The 18,766-nt window shown below is 43.2% G+C and overlaps 1 protein-coding gene across 3 annotated transcripts in view; it reads left to right on the top strand.

Moving 5' to 3' along the window:
• Window positions 1-540: 540 nt before the first annotated feature.
• The window catches only part of LUC7L (LUC7 like), a 31,287-nt gene continuing 13,061 nt past the window's right edge, over window positions 541-18,766 (top strand). Inside the window, exons 1-5 of one of the 3 annotated variants that reach the window (XM_059897146.1) lie at window positions 541-787; window positions 1,620-1,690; window positions 2,665-2,759; window positions 6,972-7,070; window positions 18,534-18,644. In XM_059897146.1, the coding sequence (XP_059753129.1) occupies window positions 6,975-7,070; window positions 18,534-18,644 (207 nt within the window). In that variant the 5' untranslated portion in view covers window positions 541-787; window positions 1,620-1,690; window positions 2,665-2,759; window positions 6,972-6,974. Of the gene's footprint in view, window positions 788-1,251; window positions 1,323-1,619; window positions 1,691-2,664; window positions 2,760-6,971; window positions 7,071-18,533; window positions 18,645-18,766 lie in introns of those variants that run through there. The other 2 variants (XM_059897147.1, XM_059897145.1) reach the window with 2 other exon arrangements.

The following is an 18,766-nucleotide window of genomic DNA, read 5'->3' as shown; positions in this document are numbered from 1 at the left end:
GTGTGAGGGCACTGCAGTCAGAACAAGCAAATACACATCTGGATTTGTGGACAGTTCCAGTGGTATGAATCACGGTCCCCTAGTGTCCGCTGTACGAATGTGTCAGAGGCTCATTGTCAGTCTTGGAAGTGGCCAGAGCTAGAGCAGTCTTGGTGGATGGCAGACTGTGAACTCAGGGACCACCACCAAGTAGTAGTCACAGAACCTAACAGTAACTCCATGCTTCCTTTAACTTTCACAAGTCATGTGACAGACACCATTTTCACAGGTGTAAAAAAACAGTCTGAGAGTAGCTAAAGAATACATTCCCAGTTTCAAGGCTAGAAAGAAAACACGGGATTTATTTTCTTGTTTTGTATTGTCTACATTTATTTCACTTTATTGCGGTTTAGCCTCAGCGGAGCACGTAAGTTTTGGGCTCCACACTAAAATCAGGGCTGGGACTTTGGCCCCGCCCCTTGCACAGCTTGCTTGTTCATCAGAGGCTCTGGCTCCGCCCCCAGACTACATTTCCCAGCAGGCCACGCGCCGGCGCCGACGCAATTCCTCCCGGCGTGCCCCGCGGCGGGAAGAAGCCGAGCGGGTTCGAGGCCGACGCGACCCTTCTTCGTTGCCGCCGCGACCCTTCTTCGTTGCCGCCGCGCTGCCGCCGCCGCCCCCGCCGCCGCCGCTGCTGCTGTCTGAGAGAAGCCGTCGCGGCCGCTCCTGCCGCTCCCTCCGGCCACCATGTCCGCCCAGGCGCAGATGCGGGCCCTGCTGGACCAGCTCATGGGCACGGCCCGGGACGGTGAGTAGGGGCGGCCGGCCAGGCGGGGGCTGGGGCGGGAGCGAGGCGAGGCCGCCGGGCGGCCTGAGGCGGGGGGCCGCGACCGTCTGCGCCTGCGCGGGCGTCCTCCCCTCCCCCGCGCGCCGACCGGGGGCGCCGGGCCTTTGTTTGAGCTCTTCACGCAGGCTGGGTCCCCGGCGGGCTCCTCCCTCGGAGCCCGCGTCGTCGGTGGGGCGCCAGCCCCCTCCCCGTTGACCTTCCTGCGATTTCTCCGCCCCCACTCCACCCCCGCGGCCCCCGCCGCCCCTCGAACCGGGAGTAGGCGAAGGGCTGCAGCCAGCGTGGGCTCAGGGCGCTGGCAGCGGGCTGGCGGAGCTCCTCCGCGCAAGGGAGCCGGATGGCCTGGAAACCCCGGCCGTTCTTGTTCTGTACCGTTGCAAGGGGAGCCGTAAATTGAGCTTTTCTAACGTGGGTTCCTGCCGCGTGCTTTTCCAGCCCCCTTTTCCTCTAGTCACACAGGAGAGCCTCTGTTTAGCCAGCGCTTGGCAGTCGTTAGGTAGGTTGTACTGTAGGGAGGAGCGCAAGATCTTGATGGTTGTCTCAGGAGAAAGCGGTTGCATCTTTGCAAAACTATATACCTGCTGTGGTTTGTGTTTTCTTTTCTACCGAAGTAATGAAGTTGTAAGTTCACACTGGCACATTCGCAGGGCTGTGCAGATTGTTTGCACTTTATTTCATAGGCGAATAAGTGCTTTTTAGCTTTCTTTGTATATTGAGTTGCTTTTGAATTGCTTCCCATATTTTTATTTCATACAAACTGAACAATTGTGGCCCCTCTATTTTATTTATAAAGGTTCAGTGTATCTTTGCCTGCCTACATCAATCTGCAAGGGAGTTGCAGAAAAGCCTCATGTTCATCGAGCCGTGAGTCACAACCAATTTCTAAGCTGTTATAACAAAAAAGTGTTTGCTTTTTTTCACAAGTAACTTTAAAAGTGTAGTTTAGAAAGAAAACATTTTCAATAAAAAGACACTACATTAATCCTGGATGCTTGCAAATCCTAAAATATATTCCTCCTTTAGTATTACACAGCTCTGTGTCATATACACAGATTAGCTTTAAAATTTGTCACATTCCACTTTGCCTTTACTTTTATGTATCATTCCCCTGACTTCCTTACTGCAGGTTGGGCAAGAAAACTTTTCCTTTAAAACTTTTCAACAGCGGGCATAAAATTCTGCAGCTGAGGTCTTGAAGAATGCAGATGGGTACAGTATGTGTTGGAACTCACAGTGTGTATTGACTAACCTAGTTCCTTTTTTGCCTTTTTTTTTTTTTCTTCTTGGTATTGTTAAAAGTGACTCTCAGGTGCCAACTGTTTTTTTTAAGGGTGGGGGTTAAAGGGGGATAGGTAGACTAGGTTCAGATTATTTATCAGTCAGTAGTAGAGAGAGAAAGCTTTCTTCATATAATTTTGGGCAAAATACTGCCTATACGTTGGTCTATAGCAAAATGATTAGACTAATAAGTAGCTTTTGTTGGAAACTACCAGCTTTAAGTCATACATGGTGATTCATCGCCTTCTGATTAGCATGGGTTTTGGTATCTCATTGCCCACATGTATGTGTGGGGCTAATGGCCGTTTCGTGCTCAGGATTTTACTTCTGACTCCTTGACTTCTTTGGCACAATGACGGAGTCACGTCTCTTTAAGTGTGATTCTTCATGATATATTTAGCATCAAAAATCATCTGTATTTCGTTCCAGTTGCAAATACCTCTAGATCAGCTTTTCAGTGTATTTGGTAGTCTGCAAATCATCCAGGTGAATTGTACCGGATATGCTTTTGTGCTTAATGTGATAATATTGTCTTATTTAAAACCACACATGAATTTCAGGAGACGAAACCAGACAGAGGGTCAAGTTTACAGATGACCGTGTCTGCAAGAGTCACCTTCTGGACTGCTGCCCCCACGACATTCTGGCTGGGACGGTAGGTACATTTGGGGGGGATGTCATAGGACATTCAGACATGTATGCTGTGTAGGCACTGAAGGTTTTTCAGGTTGAATTCTGTTTTCTTTTACCAGGCAGAAATTACCTACTGCGCTTCAAGTGACAGGTTCTGTTAATGTGGTGGAATTTTATATAATGACGTATTTCACTTCTATAAAGTTCTCCTTGCAAAGTTATCAGGTTTTTGTAGAGTCATTTATACTGAGATATTCACAGTTAAGTAGTGCAAATACTAGTCTCCTTTGGTTTTAGCAAAAAGAGTATTTCAGGTCAGCCTGTAACTCTAAGATTCTAGGTTGGTTTGTTTTCAGGTTAAACACATGTTAGACTTTTGATCTACCGAGGTATGTTTCTTCCCCAGATTTTTAGGTTTTTGAAAAATCAGGACTAACATCGATTTGCAATTTCGTGTTATGCCACCCTTTCAAGAAATCAGTACATGATCCAATAAGTATAGACCTCTCTACTTCTAAGTGAAGTGTAAAATTCTAAGTGAAATTTTAAGTTCACTTCACATGAACCAAACAGATAAATGCTAGTTTTGCAGAATGTGCGTTTATTCAAAATTAGGTAGGATTTAAGAAGACTAAAGAGTGTTGGATTATCTACCGTGATTCAGCCACTTACAGAAAACGAGTCCTGTAAACACCATCACCATTCTAAGATTTCACAGCTTCCTCCTGGAATGTCTACTCATTTTAAGGGTCAAATGTGCATGTGCTGGGGAACGTTTTCTTCATAATTAATTGTTGCTTTTATTATTACCATTTTGGGGGAGAAGCGTCTGGAAAACTGCTCAGTTGTATTGAATCTTCTCAGGCTGGCTCTTCTGACAGCAAATAGGAAATGAAAGCCAAGCCTTGTGCCTTTGTTAGCTGAGGTTTTGCCTGCGGTTGACCTGGTATAGGAAAACATTATAACTACTGTGTGCTCCAGATTGTGGGTGCCATCACTGTAGACTACTGGCTTCCACTGGTCATAAGCAGTCAGCGGTAGGATACTCCTGTAGGAGGCATCATAACCTGGAATTGCTGGTAGGTCTTAGTGGAAGAAGTCAAAGGGAGTAGAGAGACATGCACCAGAGTGAAGCAGTTCAACCATATTTTTCTTGATTGGATTCCTATGTAGCATTGTTCCAGAATGCTGGTGAATGAGGGCATTTCCTACAAATGTTTATTGTGTTAGGTATAGGTTCATTTGCCAGATATTTGTTGGACACATACTCTGTGCCAGGCACTGGGGGTGTGGTACCAATAAGACAAAATCTTTACTCTCATCTAATGGAGGAACAGGACAGACAGTAAGTAATGAATGAGTAGGTTTTGGACTGTTGGATAGGGTGATACAGAAAGGCCTCTCAGGAACATGGGAGCAGAGACCTGAGTGGTGAGAAAAAACACACGTGTGCGTTTGGGGGATTAACGCTACAGGTGGATGCTGGAGCAGAGGGAAGCAGGGGTGCCTCGGGTGCCTCTGGGCTGGTGTACTTCACGGGGAGGGAGAACAGAGGCTGTGGAACCAGAGCAGTGATGAGAGGCCAAGGACTGCTCAGCATCACTCCGTCCCGCGTGGGTTACAGGGCAGCTCAGACTGAGGAGGAGGGAGCCCAGGAGACCCATGTTCATGTGAGGGTGCCGTGAACAAGTGTGCGGGGTCGTGAGGTCAATTGAGATGAGGGTTGGGAACTTGGATGGAGGGTGTTGTAAAGGTTGAGCCTTACTGGTGTGGGCTTCGTGGAGGTGGCAAGTGAGAGGTAGAGTTTGTGTTGTGTTAAATTGGAATGAATATAATTCTTTAGAACACAGCTGCAAGGTGAAAATGGTTATAACCCTCAGCTTGCCAAGGGGTGCTCCACACCCAAATTTTTGCTCAGAACCGTCTCCTGTCAGTAGGGGTGAGACAACGGAGGAATGGAGATCTCTGAGAGATTTTTGCCGTTTGGTATTACGTGGAGCTGGGAGATCTCTTGTGGACCAGTGTCCTGAAGTTGGCTCTCCCACCTCCGAGGTACGGCCCTGATGCCTGGCTGAAGCACCAAGAGCCTTTCGTCCACACGGCTCAGAGTAAAAGGGAGACAACGGAGGAATGGAAGCAGTCATTTTATTGAGGCGTGATGGGAAAATGTATTGATTAGTAAGAGCGGAGGGATAGCTGGAGGGAAGGTAGTGTAACTTGTCTCAGTGGAAGAACTGTGGTTTTCTGAAGGTTCTAGAAGGAGCCTTTATTTGCCCTTCCCTGTCTGCAGTGTGAGACCACTGGAGGGTAGAGAACACAGATGTTTGTTCAGTAAAAAAAAAAAAGGGGGGTCTGACATGCTGGATTTGACAGCCATTTGGAATATTTTGGAAGAAGTTTATGAGTGTGGTATTTCAGCTCTGCTTGGTGTTTGGCTGCCAGGGGAATTGGCCAGTACTTCCTTGCCTCCTTGGCAAAGCTGAAAAGCTACCTCCAGAGTAACCATGGAACCCCAGGCCTGTCTTCACTTGCTTTAGCAGTGGCTGCTTGAGAGCTCCCACCTGAAGGAAGATAGTGGTGAATTTTGCTTTATGTGTGGTTCCCTAATGTTGAGATTTTCTTGACAGTTGAAGTTTTTAGAATGGAAATTGATTTGGAGTTAAAATTATAGTACTCAGCGGTTTCGGTGCTTGCGGCATCTGGAGGTGGTTTTTCTTTGAGTAACAGAATTTCGTTAGCTTTTAAAGAATTTCTGATAGCTATCTTTCATTTTTCAGTTGTTGCACTTAGTTTTGTTTGTGGAAGCTATATATTTTTAAAGAATTATATTTGCTATTTAAAAGAGTGAAGGAAGCAAAAGTTGTCAGCTTTACAGCGATAGCAATTTTAGCTGCAACTTTGGCTTTTGGAACTTCTGTTTCCCACCTCTGGATTCCCCACGTGACCAACATGCATAAACTACACATGACTTCGGAGTAAGCATAATGAAGGAGAAAAGAGCTTTTGGCATGTAGCCTTCAGTCAAAATGAAGATAAACTCCGCCCTAGGCAGTCCCCTCATGGCTCTGTTACTGGGATACTGAAGGAAATTTTGTTAAGAGCATGGCCACACTTTCTGAGATTCGGACCCAGGAGTCAGGCACTGCGAGCCTCTCTCATGTGCCTAAAAACTAAAATATTGAGGGTTTTGTAACCCATGAAGATTTTTTTAATCTCGTTTTGAACACACTTGTAGTTTGAGCTTAAAGGAGTTCCTGAACTCCATCATTCTTTGTTTGCTAGTCGTACTTGTGACCAGCAGCTTGGGTTCCCGAGGTGTCTCCTTACTGGGCTGTTGGGTTTTGTTAACTTGCATTCTCTGACTTACTAGTCTGACCCTCAGCATCCAAACGTCCCTGTTGCTGTTTAGATGATCAGAGGCAGGGGTGGGGGTGGGGGTGTCCCTGTACAGGGTCCTCTACTTAGGATTTAGGTAAGAAATATGCACTGCTAATTGTTCTGTACGTGCTCACAACATCTAATAGCACATCAGGCGAATCTTACTGGTAACACAAATAATTAGTTTTGTTAAAAGAGCCTTTTGTTTTTCAAATGGGGCAAGTGAGTGGTCCAGCCTGTGTTCCCAGTTATGTGTCCAGAGCCATTTAGCAGGTTAGGAGAATTGCTTTGGCTCTGAATCAGCTGTTCTGCGTTATTTCCTTTGGTATACAGAGAGCTACACAAAGCCTGGTGTTAGGTTATGTTGTAATTTCCAAAACCTGGTTTCTCTCTGTTCTTTGTTTTTCCTCTTTTTGTCTCTGTAGCATCTTGAGTAGTCAAGACTGCAAGAAGGAATGCATGGAAACTTGCTGCTATCAGTGATACTTTCGTTTCCTGGCCTCTTCCTTGCCACCCTCTCACCCTTCATGCTGCTATTCACTGAATAACATTTCTTATGTGACTAATGCAGTAATAAAACTGGCAAAAGCTAAATAATGAAAACATTACTAGTCTGTTTCTGGTTCTATAAGAGATATAAATCATTACACTTAAATGCATCTGTTCTGAGTGTCATATAGTCATGATGGTATCAATAAAAGGAAAATAAGGCTTTTTAGCCATATTGTTTTTTAATTTTCTTATCATAGTTAATATCCAAAATATTGTTTATTTTGATGACAGCTAAAACACCAGGTCACGTGCTTCCTACTAATCGGTGGATGTTCATGTGTAAATTTTTGTTTCTTTCTCACAGCGCATGGATTTAGGAGAATGTACCAAAATCCACGATTTGGCCCTCCGAGCAGATTATGAGATTGCAAGTAAAGAAAGGGACCTCTTTTTTGAATTGGATGTAAGTTTTATTTTGTGTTAATTATTCCCTACTGTGAAGAGCCAAATACTGCACTAACAAGAATAATGTAACCTACGTAAGTTATGAAGCAGAATAATGAAATAGATGTCATTCCACCGCTCTCTGGCTGGGAGCTAGAACGTGGCCAGTACCGATTTGTGTCTGTGTGTCTACCATCCCTATTCCGTTCTATGTTTTGTACGTATCATTTTCTTTAAAAATGTTTCTTGTTACATATTTTATGATTCCTTGGACATTGTGTTTATTCTTCTTTTTGAGTCTTATAAAAATGGTTTCATAGCATAGGTAATTTTTAATAACTTTTTTCCTTCAGTGTTATGTTCCAGTTTACATATTTTGTTGAGTCTGGTTTGTTTGTTTTCATTACTGCTTGAGTATTCCCCAAACTATCCATTTTGTATTCATAAACAATTGGGTTGATACTAGTTTCTTTTTTTTTTTTTTTTTATTCTTAAACTATTATGAACAGTGTTATAAATGTTCTTGAATACCTTCTTGGTGCACGTGTACAATGGTTTATCTAGGGTATATTCCTAGGAGAGGAATTGCTGGATTGTAGGAGAGGCACGTTTATTCTTGCAAGATCTGTAATGTTGTCTTTTTCTTTTTTCTCCCTGTTGTTTGAGAAAGTGTATCAGTTTACAGCCCTAATAGCAGTGTACACATCCTCACTAACATTTGGTATTGTCAGACCATTAAATTTTTGCAATTTAGTGGTTATAAAATGGCATTTCATAACTTTATTGTCATTTTTGCCTCCCAAAGGAACCTTTTTTAGACCTTTTCCCCTAATTTGTCTACTTCCCTGCCATGAAATTTTGATACCACAGATACCCAGCGTATCAGTTTATGTGATCCTTTCCAGGCCACAAACCATTGTAATATCTAAGATTTTTTTCACTCTTCATGACAAGTTTTCATCCCTGTCCCCATTGAGAATGCATGATTGTCACGCCATTCTATTTATTTGTTTGTTTATTTAGATTTTTTTTTTGGCCACGCTGTGTTGCTTGTGGGATCTTAGTTCCCTGACCAGGGATTGAACCCAGGTCCCCTGCAATGGAAGCGCCGAGTCCTAACCACTGGACTGCCAGGGAATTCCCATGGAGTCACTCTGTTAGTTTTTTCTTTTTCCAAGTCCTCCATCCCTGGTGTGACCAGAGGTCAGTGAGGGGTTTGATGCCATTCAGGTTCCTCAGTGAAGACTGGGAAGGCACTGAGCTTGGTGGGAGGAAGTCAAGAGAAAAGCAAAACCAAGGAAAGACTTTTTTTTTTCTGCCAATGGACATTTTAGAGGATATATTATAGCTAGAGTCAATTCTACTTAAATCAGTAATCTTAAAAAGGGATTAAAATTATCATTTCTTTTTCAAGTACAGTATTCAACATCAGCGTTGAATCTTTGAATTAACTAAAAATGCCTTTAGCAACAAACAGCTCAACTAATAGATGGGGCTTGGAGATGGAAGTTTTCTTTATTGTGAGTTTTAATTCTTTAGTACCTGAAAAATGCTTATGTAAAGAGGCCATTACCTTGGGATATCAGAAACAGATAGATACACAAATGTATAGGTTAAATTTTCAATTTTAGTAACGTAATTTTTTTGGATCACGAATCTAAGCATTTCTGCTACATGAGAATGTCAGTGTACTTTTTAAATGCCCTGATGAATTTATGCTGAAGAATAGATTAATAGAAGAAATTTAGACTACAGAAAGACCGAAACATATATGGTAATTTAGTATTTTGTGAAAGGCATGTGTTCAGCCACTGTGGAGATGAGTTTTTCAATGAACACTATTAGGAACTATGGATCAGCTAGTTGGGGGAAAAACCAGGTTGGATCCCCCAAAAGAGAATTTTGTTCTGTCATCTTGACATGTTATAAAGCCTAGAAGCTATAAGGGAAAGATGGATACATTTTTCTGAGTACGGACTTAAAATATTAGCATATCAAAAATTCCTATACATAAAATAAGACAATTCAACTGGGACAAAATATTTGCAGCATATATGACGAAGGGCAAGTATGCTTTGTATAGAGAATTCATCATGATTGAGAAGAACCATAACAATAGCTGAATAGAAAATGGGCGAAGAATAGAAAAGGACACTTTCTGGTAGGCATCTAATCCTATGGCAGATACTCACCCTCACTCAGAGCTATGGAGATGGAGAGTTAAGTAATCCTGATACACCTTCTGGGTAACTGAGCATCTGAAGATGTGAAAGCATATCCCAGCAGTGCTAGTTCTGAGAGTATATCTGACCGATACTTGTGCATATGTACAAAGATAAATTTGCTCCAGAATATTCCTGCAACATTAGAGCTGCAGAAAGCCGGAACCCTGTAGGCTTCTTCAGTGAGAGCTTGGCTAAGTCATTGCTCTTCTTTACAATGGAATGATGTATAGCTATGGAAAGAGGATTGAGTTCAGTGTAGTTCAGTGTATGTTGTTGTGAAATTATCTTCGAGATAAAGAGGAAAAGCAAGTGTGATATGATGGCTTCCGTAGTGTGATTTTTAAAAAGGAAGGACATTTATACTCATTGACGTGCCTAGATGTACAGAGTAGTTTTAGAAGAAACCAAGAGATTATGAACATTCTTGTCTTAGTTGGAGGGCTCGAGTGGGTCACGAGACCTTTTTGTATTGTGAAAATTTATCATTTGCAGGAATACCTTTTCCTGTTAAAGAGGTAACCACCTGTCCTTTCAACTACTTAAAAATCATATTTGACCTTACAGATGGCTCATGTTGAAATGTTTGATAGCTAGTGCTGTAAACCTACGGAGGAGGGCCTCCTGTCCTGAAGAACGAAGGGTGACTTGGAGCAGCTGTGTTTGTGGGAGGGCAGTCTTGTCAGGAGGTTCTCAGCATGTCAGATGCTTGTATACACTTGTTCTAGAACTCTGCTGGGACTGTATCTTAGTGATACGTGTTAATGGGTACACAGAAAAGGTGCCCATTGCAGCTTTTTTTGTGAAAGTGAAAGACTGAAGTGAAAAGAGGAGGATGTACTGGAACTGTTTATTAGTGGGGGCTACTTGCGTAAGGTGTGGTCCTGCTACACAGTGAGTGGTGCTTTGTGGAGCGCTAAGCAGGTACCTCTGGGTGTTAGGGAGAGTTTACCATAAAAAGGTTTTTTAAATAATGGCTTTAAGATATAATTCACAAGCCATAAAATTTACCCTGCCTTAAAATTTTATATATATATATATATATATATATATATATATCAGTAGTGTTTAGATGTGCATGGGTTTATTTATTTATTTATTTATTTACTTAATTTTATTTTTGGCTGCGTTGGGTCTTCGTTGCTGCGTGAGGGCTTTCTTTAGTTGTGGCGAGTGGGGGCTACTCTTCGTTGTGGTGCACGGAATGGGTTACTTTAATAGAGGTAAATGTGGCCTGACTTTAAAATACCAAACTAAAATAACTTTTTTTTCCCCTTAGTTATGCAGAATAAACTTAGAAGGAAAAAATAAAGTGCTTTTCCAGAATATAGATTTGTTAAAAGAATTTGATAAAAATCAATTTTTAAATCTCTTCGGTAGGTAACATAACTGTTACAGATTCGAGGTGAAAAGTCTCCCCTTTGCATGTGACTAGCCATCCAGTACCTGTCTTCAGCGGTCACCTGTATCTTTCAAAGATAGGCCATTCAGGATGAACAGATATATATATACACATATATATATAGATATATATATATGCATGTATGTATATACGTATATATATGTATGTATATAGGTGTATATATGTATATGTCAGAAAGGCTAGTTGTGATTTTTCTTGTCAAAATTGCAATTTTGGTAAATCACAACACCTCAGTAGCTTTTTGGCCAGATGTGGCCAGTGAGCTGACTCTTGCTATCACTGACCTGTTGCTGCCTCCTGATGACCTGCTGTTGGTGCTAGGCTCCTAGCCTGCCACGTACGTAGCCCATGGGCTGTTCAGTTCCCAGGCGTGGGACCAGCAGCTCCCATTGTTGAGGTTGGTTTCTGGAGGGACTACAGTGTAGTCATCACTATTGGAAGATGGACACAGGTTTTGTTTTCACAAGTTGTGAACCATCGCTAAATCATGACTTGTTCTGATTTTTCTTAATAACTTATATTTGTGTATCTTACCAAGTGTTTTGGTAGAATGCCTTCACTGTTGACAGTGAATCTGTGAGGTGGGCCAAACATTTATCTCCAAAGTCTCTGAAAGTATAATAAGATTGATGCCAGAATTAATGCAAGCAGCATCAAATGCCGCTGGGAGAGGAATCATTCCATTTAGCATATCAGTCAGGGATATTTAGGAGCTATTTTTATCTAGGTTGTATTAGAGAGACAGCTGACAAAAAAAGTACAGCATTTATTTTGTCTTAATAATGAAAAAATTAAATATATTAATGTAACAGGCATTTGAATTATATTTTAAGCCATGTTTATCATACAAGGTTTTTTTTTAAATTTATTTATTTTTGACTGCGTTGGGTCTTCGTTGCTGCGTATGGACTTTCTCTAGTTGTAGTGAGCGGGGGCTAACTCTTCGTTGTGGTGTGCGGACTTCTCATTGCGGTGGCTTCTCTTGTTGCGGAGCACGGGCTCTAGGTGCATGGGCTTCAGTAGTTGTGGCACGTGGGCTCAGTAGTTGTAGCGCACGGGCTTAGTTTCTCCGCGGCATGTGGGATCTTTCCAGGCCAGGGCTTGAACCTGTGTCCCCTGCATTGGCAGGTGGATTCTTAACCATTGCGTCACCAGAGAAGTCCCTTGGTAAATCTTTTATAAGAGCTCATCAGCCCTTTATACAACTTTCAAATATTTATAGACTTTGAGTCCCCTCTAAGCAATTTGTAAGACATTGTCCTAGAATATTTGCCTATGTATGAGAAGACTTAAGATGTTTATTGCATCGTTTTGGATTAGTGAAAAGTGAAAAAATGCAAATGTGTATTCATTGTGGAATGGGTATAGTTGTGTTAAAATACAGTGAAACACAGCTATAGATATAGAAGATGCGTGTATTGATGTGAAAAATGAAAAAAGCTTGAAAAACTCCTAAATGGAGTAAAAATTGTTTGCTTGTATATGCATTTTAATACAATTTTAAAAGGTATATTCCAAGCTTTTAAGTGATTATTTCTTAGGAGAGGAGAAAGAATTATGCTTTCTTTTTCTTTTTTTCTTTTTTTGACTCATGGCGTTCAGGATCTTAGTTCCCCACCTAGGGGTCAAACCCGTGCACCCTGTAGTGGAACCACGGAGTCCTAACCACTGGACCGCCGGGGAATTCCGAATTATGCTAAATCATGAAAAGTTATTAGGTCCAGTCAGGTTGCTAAAATATTTCTACCTTGTAACTTACTTCTACAAATCTCTATCTTAAGGAAGTACAGTGGCCTCTTATTAAACAACACAGGTTTGAACTGTGTGGGTCCACTTACATACGGATTTTTTTCAATAAATACATACTACAGTACTACACGATCCATTGCTAACCCCCTCATTGTTCAAGGGTCAACTGTGATTGAAAACACAGGCAAACACTGGTACACAAAGATGTTTGTGGTAGCTAGCATTGTTTATAAGATTGAAAAGTTGGATGCAACAAAAAAGACTCAATGATGAATGAGCAAATTATGATGCACTCAAATGGTAGACTGTGCCCTTGAAACTGTGAGACCTGTTCAATGACTTAAAATTCCTTAGGAAATCATGAGCAAGACAAAGATAAAATTGTGTATACTGGAGATTTCTGTGTGCTCTCGTTGGAAGTGTGTGGCTGAATCAGAATTCATTGACTATCATAGAAAACACCAAAGGTCCCCTTTCCCTGTGCCCCTCCCGCTCCCTGGAGGCAGTCCCTTACCACAGCTTTAAGGTGTAAGGAAGCAACAGCTTGCTGCTCAAGTGCCACAGGCTGACCTTGGATGGTCAGGGTTTTTTGTTTGTTCTACCATGGAGAATCTCAAACATCAAAAGGAGATGTAACAGTATAATGAATCTCCATGCACCCATCACTCAGCCTCAGGAATGATCAGCTCAGGGCCAGCTGTGTTTCATCTTTGTACCCACTTCTCACAAATCTCAAAACAAACCTCACACATCCTGTCATTTCATCTGTAAATATTTCAGTGTTGCCATTGGCTTTTGAAGTTCTCTTTACTCTACATACAAAGATCTGGTATTATATTTGGTTGTGACAGAATCTCCTTACTAGCATGTTTTTGTTTTTTTTTTTTAACTGAAGTATAGTTGATTTACAATATTGCATTAGTTTTTGGTGTACAGCAAAGCGATTCAGTTATACATATATATAAATTCTTTTTCAGATTCTTTTCCATTATAGTTTATTACAAAATACTGAATATAGTTCCCTGTGCTGTACAGTAGGACCTTGTTTGTCTATTTTGTATATAGTAGTTTGTATCTTATTAGCATGTTTCTAAAAATATGTTGAGGAAAAATTTAAACATGCAGAAGTAAACAGAATAATATAAAGAGATCTCTGGGTTTCATCTCCCAGTTTTCAATTATTGTTGACGTGAAGACTCTTATTTCATCTTTATTCTTGTCTTTCCACACTGGATTATTTTACAGTAGTTCCTAGACATAGAATTTCATCTGTAAGTACTGCAAATAGTACATCTAGAAGATAATTTTATTTAAAGTATTGGTAATTTAAGAAATAATTTTTTAATATTACCTAAGTCCTCAAATTTCCCAGACTATCTCAAAAAGTATTTTTTTTACGATCATTTGTTTGACTCAGAATTCAAAATAAGAGCCACATGTTAAGATGTATTGTTAAGTCTTTTAAAATCTGTTTGTTTGAAGAAATTAATTTTTAAGTCTCTCATATCCTGGATTTTGCTGATTGCATCCTTATAATGCAGTCTTTTTTTTTTTTTTTTTTTAATAAATTTATTTATTTATTTATTTTAGCTGCGTTGGGTCTTCATTTCTGCGCGAGGGCTTTCTCTAGTTGCGGCAAGCGGGGGCCACTCTTCACTGCGGTGCGCGGGCCTCTCACTATCGCGGCCTCTCCCGTTGCGGAGCACAGGCTCCAGACGCGCAGGCTCAGTAGTTGTGGCCCACGGGCCCAGCCGCTCCCCGGCATGTGGGATCTTCCCAGACCAGGGCTCGAACCCGTGTCCCCCGCATTGGCAGACGGATTCTTAACCACTGCGCCACCAGGAATGCCCTCTATTTTTAAAAAAATTTATTTATTTATTTATTTATTTTTGGCTGGGTTCGGTCTTCATTTCTGTGTGAGGGCTTTCTCTAGTTGCGGCGAGTGGGGGCCACTCTTCATCGCGGTGCGCGGGCCTCTCACTGTTGCGGCCTCTCTTGTTGCGGAGCACAAGCTTCAGACGCGCAGGCTCAGTAGTTGTGGCTCACGGGCCTAGTTGCTCCACGGCATGTGGGATCTTCCCAGACCAGGGCTCGAACCCGTGTCCCCTGCATTGGCAGGCAGACTCTCAACCACTGCGCCACCAGGGAAGCCCCTTCTATTTTTTTTTAAACACAAATAGTAGTCTGCTGCACACATGCTCTATATCTGTCCTCCCTTCCCTTTTTTTTGGTTTAAGTTTTCAGCATATCTTTGAGATTATTTCCTATCGTATAGTGTACTTCATCCTTTTGTGTCTACATAGTATTCCACAGGATGTGTGTCTGTTTTATAGGACCATTCCCTGTTGATGGTCATAGTGCTGCACTGCACATTGGCACATTGTGAGTGTTTCTAGGAAAGATCCCTAGAAGCGGGACTGTTGGCCCAGAAAGGATGTGCTTTTGTCGTTTTGGTAGTTAGTGTCATGGAATTCTCCAGAGGGGTGAATGATCCCGCCAGTGATGTGTGAGAGTTCCCATTTTCACATCTTCACTAACAGAGCAGCGAGTTACCAAACTTTCAGTTTTTGCCAATCAGAAAGGTGTAAAAAGATATTTCTTTGTGGGCCTGACAGGGTTGTCATAAAGGTGTTTCTTTGTGTAGGTGTTCGCTGCCTAGATCCTCAGCTTGGGCTGATGGCTGGGACCTCTGGCACTTTTCCACCCCAAATTCAGGTTATCTGGGAGAAAGTGCCTCACCATTGGCTCCTTCTAGCCCAGTACAGCCTCATCCTGACTGCACCAGGGCCAGGCCTTGATTTCTTGAGAGTGTTATATCCAGGAATTCCCTAGGAGAGGGAATTGGTCATTTCTATAAATACATCTCAAGTTTTTCAACTTGGACACAGACACACAGAACATTAAGGTTACGGGGCAGCCTGTTTCTTCAGTGTTCACTTGCGGAAAATGTAAAGATTTACTTCTCTCTAATTCAGTGAAAATATGGTTCACTTTTCCCCCACATTGTCTTGCTTTGTGATGTTTTATTTGACAGGTTTCCAGAGCAACACACCATATCAACTAATGGGACCAGTTCTGCTTACACCTGGTCTCTGTCTTACACGTGTGCAGTGTGACAGTCACGCTTTCTCAGTCAGGTCCTGGGTGAGAGTCCCTGTGCGACCCTGGGCAAGTTATTTTGCCCTTTTCTATTTTCTATAAACTGGGCTGGTGATAACTGCCTCAGAGCTGTGAGGACTAAGTGTAGGTACCTTGGAGTCAAACCACAAGGGTCTTTACATCCTGATGCCGTTGCTCAGGAGTTTGGAGACTGTGCCTCCATTTCTTCATCTGAAAATTGGGTACCTTGAGAGCCCCTGCGTGGCTGTATTGAGGCACACGTTTGCTGTGACTGTTCTGCTGACAGCATGGGCTCCTCTTAGGCTCACTGATGCTGCTAGGCAGGCAGGGTCAGGGAGAGCACCTCATGGTCCTGTGTGTGGACGGACAGCCTCCAGTGGCAGTGAGACCTGTGTGCCCCCCTGTGCCAGCGGTGTGCTCAGGCCCCCTGAGTAGTTCATGGTTCATCACACCACCCCTGAGTTGCAAAGATGGATGACTTCCTAGTAAGTGGTATCTTGTGATTAAGACTTAATTTTTAGATTTGAGTACCTTTTTTTTTTCTTTTTTTTTTTTTTAAATTAATTTAGTTATTTATTTTTGGGTGTGTTGGGTCTTCATTTCTGTGCGAGGGCCCTCTCCAGCTGCAGCGAGCGGGGGCCACTCTTCATCGCGGTGCGCGGGCCTCTCACTGTCGCGGCCTCTCTCGTTGCGGAGCACAGGCTCCAGACGCGCAGGCTCAGTAGTTGTGGCTCACGGGCCCAGTTGCTCCGCGGCATGTGGGATCTTCCCAGACCAGGGCTCGAACCCGTGTCCCCTGCATTGGCAGGCAGATTCTCAACCACTGTGCCACCAGGGAAGCCCCCTTTTTTTTTTTAATCATTTAAACCTGCTTTGTTTTGTTTTTTGGCTGTGTTGGGTCTTCATTGCTGCGTGCAGGCTTTCTCTAGTTGCGGCGTGAGGGGGCTACTTTTCGTTGTGGTGCACGGGCTTCTCATGCGGTGGCTTCTCTTGTTGCAGAGCACGGGCTCTAGGGGCGCGGGCTTCGGTAGTTGTGGCTCGCAGGCTCTAGAGTGCAGGCTCAGTAGTTGTGCACGGGCTTAGTTGCTCCGCGGCATGTGGGATCTTCCCGGGCCAGGGCTTAAACCTGTGTCCCCTGCATTGGCAGGCGGATTCTTAACCACTGCGCCACCAGGGGAACGCTAAACCTGCTCTTTGATTTAGGAACCAATCTAGAATTGAGAAACACATTGAAGAGAGTGAGGGGCAGTAGGACAGAACCATCTTTTAAAGAACATGGCAGTTAAGAGACGTCTCTGCAGTATGTCTTGTCTGTGTTGTGAAGTTTACCATTTAATTTTTAGCTTATCAGATGTCCGAGTCAGTTTATATTTTGCTTAGATGCAGCTGGTTGCTTTGATTGGTAAAGGCACTGGCAGAACTGTCAATGTGTATTCCCCACTCAACCCCTGTTGAGCGGATCCCTGGCTGTGTTAGGTGTGAGATCCCTCTTTTTGGGTAGACAGTAGAGGAACTCTGCATCAAAGTCTCAGCACATGTGCATGCATGACCCTTGGACCTCTCAGGCTGGTCTGTTAGGAGCTGTTGTTCCAGGTGAGCACAGGTGGTACGTGACCCGAGTCAGCTCACTGGCACTTTGATCCTGGCGAGTCCCCACCTTGTCAGCGGAGCTGGTCAAGTTGACATACTTCCAGGAAATGCAGTGCATGCATGCAAACAAATGCCAGTCATTGGCTTTCCTGCTCGTTTGATTTGAACATAGTGAAATGTTTATCGAGAATATTTGGGGACCAATGACAGGAAAGAGGCCCTGAGTTCCAAGTGTGTGGAGTGAAATCTGGGAGTTGGCCTTGTGGGCAGTGGGGCTTGGCACCATCACGAGCCTCTTCCATGTCTTGACCTACTCCCTAGTATGCGTTCATTTGAAAAGAGGGGACTGTAATCCTCTCCAGTGTCCCTACTGTCCATTCCAGTGTCACACCAATCCTTGTGGAGTGCTCTCTCCTGACCATATTTGGAGGAAGAGACATAGATTATCACTCCTTGGTCCGTTGGCCTAACTTTCACCTGCCTTATTATCATTTCCACCCAGAACTTTCCTTTCTCTATTTTTCAGCGGTGGATCATTCACCCTGTCTAACCCCGTCATCCACTGCTAACCTCACTTGCTGTCTATGTAACATGATGCTGACTTCAGCAACTTGGGAGGTGCTACTTATCACTGGTCCTAGCCTGACAGTTGGGAAAGTGACGTCCTGTTTGTATGTTTATCTGAAGTTATGTTGGGACTTTTGACTAATTACGGCAAATTAAGTGCTTAGCATATGTGACTGCTTATTAATTAGTATTTTATTGATTCCCACCAACTCTTTTCAGAGTGTCTTTTCCTTTACCTTTTTGGGTAAGTAGTAACCAGTTTTCCCGCTACTTTAGACGGTGGGCAATAACTAAACGTGTTCACAGCTCTCAGTAACATTTGTTCTATTGTTTTGTTTTGAGGTGGAAGGGGGAACTCTACCCTCAGAACATGAGGGAATAATATTTACGTGGCTCACAAAGACCAGTGAGTACATCATCTGCATCTCCCACGACTCACCAGGAGAGGGCCTCTGACATTATTAGCTCAGTCCAGCCTTTTCTGACCCTCAGAGACCACTATTAGTTACGGCCAGGTGTTTTAATTTTCCTCAAAAATTTCTTGGAAATGTTGTTGAGGGATGGGGGTTCTTTTACAAATTTTGGAAATAAATCAGATGAGAAGACCATGCTTTTGAGTGGTCATTTGGTTTAACAGAGACCCTTGATTGAATGTGATTGTGGACATGTTAGCTGTAGTGTAGCTTCAGATCTTCCCACTGAACCTACAGGCTTTAAGAACCAACCCAGGACTGTTATTTCCTGTCGAACACGTGAGTTCTGAGGTCGGAGGCATGTCACTGACTGTAGCTCTCTTCTTCTCCTGAGCTAGGCGATGGATCACTTGGAGTCCTTTATCGCCGAGTGTGATCGGAGAACTGAGCTTGCCAAGAAGCGGCTGGCAGAGACGCAGGAGGAGATCAGTGCAGAAGTTTCCGCAAAGGTATGCTGGGGAGGCCTTCGCCTCACATTGTTGTCGTAAAAACTGGGCTGCCACCGGGCTGGCAGTCACGGTCACTGCTGAGTGTGCATCTTTGGGGTGGATGGTACCCACCGCCTTGGCTG

Source organism: Balaenoptera ricei, chromosome 15, assembly GCF_028023285.1.
Source record: "Balaenoptera ricei isolate mBalRic1 chromosome 15, mBalRic1.hap2, whole genome shotgun sequence".
Classification (NCBI taxonomy): Eukaryota; Metazoa; Chordata; class Mammalia; order Artiodactyla; family Balaenopteridae; genus Balaenoptera; species Balaenoptera ricei.
The sequence above is the reverse complement of the archived record's forward strand: the minus strand, read 5'-3'. Positions and strand labels throughout refer to the sequence as shown.